At 55.4% G+C, this 6,944-nt stretch overlaps 1 protein-coding gene across 1 annotated transcript in view; it reads right to left on the bottom strand.

Annotated features, from left to right (window-relative positions):
• Positions 1 to 4,161: 4,161 nt before the first annotated feature.
• LOC116524620 overlaps positions 4,162 to 6,944 on the bottom strand; it is a 9,530-nt gene continuing 6,747 nt past the window's right edge. The window contains exons 2-5 of the mRNA XM_032239899.1: positions 6,756 to 6,863; positions 6,418 to 6,677; positions 5,680 to 5,786; positions 4,162 to 4,619 (exon numbers count right to left, since the gene is read on the bottom strand). Coding sequence (XP_032095790.1) covers positions 4,171 to 4,619; positions 5,680 to 5,786; positions 6,418 to 6,677; positions 6,756 to 6,863 — 924 coding nt within the window. The 3' untranslated portion in view covers positions 4,162 to 4,170. The remainder of the gene's footprint in view (positions 4,620 to 5,679; positions 5,787 to 6,417; positions 6,678 to 6,755; positions 6,864 to 6,944) is intronic.

Raw genomic sequence — 6,944 nt, 5'->3', positions numbered from 1 at the left:
TGACCTTCAGGGCTCAGTGGTGATCAGGACAGGTGATCACAGTCAGTAACTGGGGAGCACCTCCAGGTCTTGGGAAACACTGGGTTTTGACACAGATGGTGGTTTCACAGCATAGTCAGTTCAAAACAACATACACACCACATGCTTAGGATAACTGCACTTTATATTGGTGTATAATTCCTTCCAGAGAGCGTTTTAGTTTTTTATTTGAAAGCAGGACCTGAGAATTAGAAACAGTCCTGGGAAAGGTTCAGGCCTCTACAGGCTGAGATGGGGCCCAGGTCTACATCTTTGAGGAGTAAAGAGGAACCCATAGAATTTTGGGGAATACAGGGAAACAGAGAGGAATTGCAATGAATGTGTGTGTGTGCATGCATGTGTGTGTGCATACACACAGAGGGGCCAGAGGAGGAAAACAGCAAGGCCCAGAGGACAGAAGGATCTCGAGGCCCGAAAGGCTGGTGCATTGCACTTGGCTGATGGCAGCAGAGAGACCTGACGTTCATGGGTCATTTGTGGCCCTCTTCATGCTCATGGACCCTTTATGACTATCCACAGCTCTGAAATGGGGACCTTGCGAGTCAGAACCAAGCACATGCTCTGCCTGTCCCTGAGGCAGCACTTGGGACTGCGGAGTGTGGACCCCTGCCAGGCTTGCCGGTCCCCGGGACACTGAGGATGCACTTCAGGCCTCCTGTCTCCTGCAGGCACCTGCACAAGCCTCCTTTTGAAGGTAATTACAGGAGTTGTTACAGCGACACCTGTGCGCTAAGGCAGACAACGGGACCACCACAGAAGTGACGCTCTGTGCAGCGAGGGGAGGGGGGAGCCTCCTCTAGTTTTACTTCCTGGGCCTGCAAGGAGTTTCCATTCATGGTGGGTTCCACCCACCCCAAAACCCCGCATGTTCCCTGTCATCTTCCAACAGCCACTGCCACCGTGCCCAGGGCCACGTTCACAGCTGAGTCCTACACAGACCAGCGACCATCGGTCACCCCATCACTTTCAGTTTCCTTCTGTCTGGTCCACATCCAGATTCTGGGAGGTTTTCCACATGCACACCTCACTTCATCTTTGACGTGCTATGGCCTGAATGTCAGTGTCCCCTAAATTTATATGTTGAAGCCTAATTCCCAATGGGGTAGAATGAACAGCTGGGGCCTTTGGAATTGTCAAGAAGCCAGACCAGCACTGTTAACAATACTCTCCTGGAGAAGTTAGTGCTCTCATCAAAGAGGCCCCAGAAACCTCCCCTGGCCCCTTCAGCCACATGAGGACACAGCTAGAGGCACTGCCTTAAGGAACCGGCCCTCACCAGGCTCTGAATCCTCAGGCATCTTGATCTTGGATTTCTCGGCCTTCAGAACTCTGACGATACATTTCTGGGGCTTATAACTCCCAGGCTAATGCCCTTTGTTGGAGCAGCCCATCGGACAAGGATGGGCACTCCCTTCTCACCTGAGGTCCCAAACTCCCAGGATGTGCCCCTCACAAACATGTCCCCTTTGCGGGAATTCCATGGGTGAAGGGGCCAGGAGAGGCCCCTGTAAAGTGCTCACAGGATCTCAGAGGTCCCTCAGAATGGAGAGGACAGCAAGCAAGATGGGAATCTATCAACAATGCAGGACACACAGGACCCCAGCAGACCCTTACAGGAAAGGGTCAAAGAGGGGAGGCGGGAGGCGGGGGGCAGAGGCGGGACCCTCCACGTGAGGGTGAGAGCCTCCTGCCCAGAACAGGGCAATGGCAGAGGACGCAGGGAAAAGAGCCACCTAGAAGACCAGTGAACTGCAGGATGCATCTCACGGAGCCCAGAGTGGCGCCTGCTGTGTGCAGAGCCCGGGAGCACCAGAAATCAGAGCCGTGTCAAGAGGGATATTGACACCCTGAAGAACGCGTCAGTCATTGACCACATGGTACATCACAAAACAGGGGCATTCTCTAGAGTGAAGGCAAGGAGAGAAGTCCACCAACAACGTATTCACCAGGGAGGTGGGGAGCAAGGGTCCAAGACTCCCGGGACTGCCAGGCCCCCTCTTTTCTCACAGAGGAAGAGAACGAGGCCGCATTCTGCAGGCTCCAGCAGGCTCCCAGGTTAGGGGATGTGATGAAGAATAGGAAGGTCACACTCAGGGCTGGAAAGGCCCAGAAAGCTAGGGAGTCCCCGGGGCAGCCACTGTGCTCCAGGCCAGCCCTGTCCACACACCGCACTGCCTCCTGCCCCAGGGAGAAGAGTCTCTGAGCCCACAATCTGCAAGCTTCTGCAAGGTCCACAGAGCCCCAGGGTTTGCAAGCTTCATCCAAGGGTAAAATACAAACCAGGATGAGGCTTTTGATCCAGAGTCCCCCTGCACTGAGAAGAGGGAAGGACGAGGAGACTGACGGCCAAAGCATGGAGAGGCAAGATGTGGGCAGAGGCCGAGCTGCGGACAGAGCCACCCCTGTGGCCCTAACCCGGGGATGCCAGGTTCCTCCAGCCACCCCTCCCCTTACTCCCCAGCTGGCTTGGGAGAACGCTTTCCATCACTGTCCCAAAATCCTGCTCCAACACTACCCACATGGAACTTCTGACTCTCTAGAAGCAACAGTGTCCGCGTACACGGAGACAACACGAATGACCCCCACGGAGAGCGGCTCTCTAGTGACGCCCTCTGTCTGGCAACAGCTGGACTTCCAACCAATAGCGCTTCTTCTATCAGCTATGCTGGCTGCTGTCCGGGCAGTGCTTGGGTTGAAGGGATCCCAGGACTTTGTGCTCAGAGCACGCGAGCCTCCACCTCGCCCTTCCTGAGCACCTGCCTGGGCTACCCACACACCACTGTGCTGGGGAGGCAGAGAGATGGCCACACACACCCACATCTACCGCCTTCTGTAGAGATTTCACAGACCAGTAACTCCAAAATGCCACCCTTTCTTCATACATTTCCAAAAGAAGGAATGAAGAATACAGCAGCATGTTCAGAAACCTCTCTTCTGGAGGAAAAACAGAACTCTGGCCAAGGACATATATAAACCTAATTTCTGCCGTGCTCTGACAGTCCCTTACTTTCTGCAGCTGAGTGCAGGGTGGGTATGGGCCACGCCACCGCGGCTCCTATGACAGGGAACCTCTCATTCAGCTTCCAGGAGGAGTAAGAGCCACGGAGCTTCCCATTTCACCAAATGCAGATGGCACTTTGGGGGTGGCAGGCCTTGCATTTACAGGGCAAAGAAGAAACAGAACCCACTGCTGGGACCAGTGGCCAGGGCCCCCAGGAGTCCCTGGGCATCAGCTGGAGGTGGCGCCCCCTGCACTGTCACCCACAGTCCAGCAGCCCCATTTTTCCCTGCTGTCCATCGGGACCCGAGGAACAGGGCGCCAGCTCTGGGGTGTGGAGAGCACACGGGGGCCTGGCTCCTCCTCACCCAATTCCACAGAAACGTGTCTTGACTCAAGGCACATTTAAAGGTCTTGACTTTCTTTCCTCTCCCAACTCCAGAGAGGACACAGATGCCCAGAGTGAGGGACAGTTACTTGACCACCAAGTGTGGATCGGCCCTGGCCAGCTTCAGGGTCCCTGCAGACCGTGGGTGGGCTGGTGCAGGGGAAAAGTGACATCCTCTCCTCCTCTCTCCTGCCAGGAGTCGGACAAGGAGGGGGGGCCAGGGAGTGGTCCACTAGCAAAACCGAGTGGGGAGGAGGGGTAACGTCATGGTTTTCTACACAGAATCCCTGCATGCCACTATAGGTGTCCCCACTCCTCTTCAGGGAGCTTACTTCCATGCTGGGAACACAGCATTAGACCTCGGCACAGGCCACATGTCCCTCCCACCCCATACCCAGAAGGGAATCAGGACCAGGAAGGAGTTTCCATGCCATGGACAAGCGCTGGGTGAGCACAGGGTGGGGGGTCCTGCTGTGGTGGGTCCTTTGCTGACCGGAGGGGGACGGAGAAGCAGGTGAGGTGCGATGCAGTCTGCAGGCTAACTCTGAACTTGAGAATGAGGACTCCCTGCGGGGCACATACCTGGAGGAAGGGAAGCACCTTTCCCGGAGTCTGTCCCTGTGACCTGACAATGGCATTCGTGCCCATCCAAAGGACCAGCCACCACCACTGCTGGCTGCAAATGTCCTTTCAGGCAAACACGGCATCTTGAGAAAACGAGGCAGAGAGGGAGGGAGGGGTTCCGTCAGAAAGTCACCTGGTGCTGACAAGGACGCTCAGGGAACAGTGCTTCCATCTGAGCAGAGCTGTGTGCTAGACCTTCTCTTGGAGCATAAAGCAATGCTGCAGGGGTGGCTTCTGGCCTGGAAACTGCCTTTTTGGAAAGTAACCTGTGGCTCCGTGTAGCTGTTCTGGTGTCACGGTGCTGAATCTTGTCCTTGGTGCACCCTCTTGCGCTCAGGGCCGAGGAGCCCTCTGTGACCTGCCTGGACCAGGTGGCGCCACGGAGATTCCCTTCAGGGATGCAGGTGCTCATGCGCACAGGCCTCCCCGCTATCTGCAGGAAGCATGCGGTGCTCCTGGCTCTCCCGGACAGTCTCAGCCACTGAAGTCGGCTCACCGCATCCAGGGGAGGTTTCTCCCTGTGCCTCCGGGTCCTGTGGTCAAGGCCAATGCAGGGCCCGGGAGTGACCGCTGGAAAAGAAGAGCCCAGGAGAAGCGCACTCACCTACCTGTGGCCTGGGAGTCCCCATGAAGTAAGTCTAGGAAGAAACCACCAGAGCCCCCGATGGATCCCCAGTGGGGAGGAAAAGGGCAGCGCGCCTCAGCTTCCCAGAGCGATTGCCGCGGTGCTGCGATGTCATCACTTCTATCTTCGTTAGTTACCATTCCCATGAGAAAGTAAGATATTCATGCAACATTTTATTTTTATTTTATTTTCATTTTTGAGACGGAGTCTCTGTCGCCCAGGCTGGAGTGCAGTGACATGATCTCGGCTCACTGCAACCTTCGTCTCCCGGGTTCAAAAGATTCTCCTGCCTCAACCTCTCGAGTAGCTGGGAGTACAGGTGCCTGCCACCACGCCTGGATAATTTTTGTATTTTCAGTAGAGATGGGGTTTCACCATGTGGGCCAGGCTGGTCTCCAACCCCTGACCTCAGGTGATCCGCCCGCCTTGACCTCCCAAAGTGCTAGGATTGCAGGAGTGAGCGCCACTGCACCCAGCCTTAATGCAACATTTTAAAAATCAAAATTTGGCCGGGTGCGGTGGCTCAAGCCTGTAATCCTAGCACTTTGGGAGGCCGAGGCGGGTGGATCACGAGGTCAAGAGATCGAGACCATCTTGGTCAACATGGTGAAACCCCATCTCTACTAAAAATACAAAAAATTAGCTGGGCATGGTGGTGCGTGCCTGTAATCCCAGCTACTCAGGAGGCTGAGGCAGGAGAATTGCCTGAACCCAGGAGGCGGAGGTTGCGGTGAGCCGAGATCGCGCCATTGCACTCCAGCCTGGGTAACATGAGTGAAACTCCGTCTCAAAAAAAAAAGAAAAAGAAAAAGAAAAAAAAATCAAAATTCGTGCTAAACCTTTCACCGTGGGCAAAACATCCACATTTTAAACCAAGCCGTGGTCAGACCCTGTAACTGCAACACTCTGAGGGCTGTACGAGTGTTGGGCACGGTGGGAAACGAAGCTTTGGCCAGTTCCATTCAACCTATAAGGTTGTCACCAAAGCAAAGGGAAAGGACTCACTTGCGGAATGTTCCATGCAGCTCCCAGGCGCATGGCACTGCCACAGAGCAGGGGTCTGCTCCCCGAGGACTGGGGCTTTCATGACGAAGACCATTTCCCACTTTCGTCTAAAAGGACAGAGGACTTGGTGAAGTGTCCGACTTTTTCCTAAGGGAAGGAGGTGCCTACAGCGTTGCTGTCCCGGCTGCCGGCCACAGGAAGATGCAAACATACTGCCCACCCTACGATCGTGTTCTCTTTCCTTTTCTTTTTTTTTCTTTCAGAGATGGAATTTCGCTCTGTAGCCAGTCTGGAGTGCAGTGGCGCAATCTTGGCTCACTGCTGTCTCCGACTATCTGGTTCAAGGAATTCTCCTGTCTCAGCCTCCAGAGTAGCCGAGATTACAGGCATGCACCACCACACCCAGCTAATTTTTGAATTTTTAGTAAAGATGTTGCTTCACCATGTTGGCCAGCATGGTCTCGATCTCCTGACCTTGTGATCTGCCCTCCTCGGCCTCTGAAAGTGCTGGGATTACAGGCGTGAGCCAAAGTGGGCAACTTAACTGGGGGTGCAACTGCAGAAAAGAGCTGATGGGATCAGAGAGCGGCTCCCAGGAGTCTCCAGCGCGGCTCGAGGGCCGCAGGAGCTCCGAGTCACCAAAGACAGGGCCCAGGGAGCCCGGAAGAGGAAGGGCCCGCTCCGAAACGAATTCATTAATTTTATGGAACTGAGGCTGTTTCAGGACTTTTTACTCACTCTTGGCGCCGCCCAGCGGCTTCCACGACCCCGTACGCGCCGCAAACACAGCTGGGCTTGGACCCAAACCTCCATCCTGTCCTGCCGGGTCCCGTCCTGTCCGGTTGGAGGCGGCGGTTGGGCTCAACGCCAGGCGCGCGCCCTCTGCTGGCCGTTGGGGCGCAGCGAGGGGAGCGGGGAGCTCGCGGCCGAGCGTTAGTCGCTCGCCCCTGGCGGCCTCTCGCGGAATCGCTGACATTCTGGTCCCTTGCTCTCTGCTCCTGGCGGAGGGATGCTCGGCTTCAGCCTTGCCTGCTTCCTTTACTGGGATACGCCTTGGAGCCACTGCTTAAAAGTACGGAAATCTTCATGCCTTTGACATGTCTGAATAGGATCCCCTCTCGGTCAGGCCTGAATGCAAAGACCTGCTCCAAGTTCTCTTGGGAAACAGGACATAGCCTCAAAATCTGGAAGACACAAGACACCTGTTTTCACAACCACATTCTCCAGGCTTCAACCATCGACACGGAGGGCCACGGTGGTGCTTG

The sequence above is a fragment of the Sapajus apella genome, unplaced genomic scaffold, assembly GCF_009761245.1.
Source record: "Sapajus apella isolate SASKATOON/1434 unplaced genomic scaffold, GSC_monkey_1.0 scaffold46, whole genome shotgun sequence".
In the NCBI taxonomy this organism is placed as follows: domain Eukaryota; kingdom Metazoa; phylum Chordata; class Mammalia; order Primates; family Cebidae; genus Sapajus; species Sapajus apella.
The sequence above is the reverse complement of the archived record's forward strand: the minus strand, read 5'-3'. Positions and strand labels throughout refer to the sequence as shown.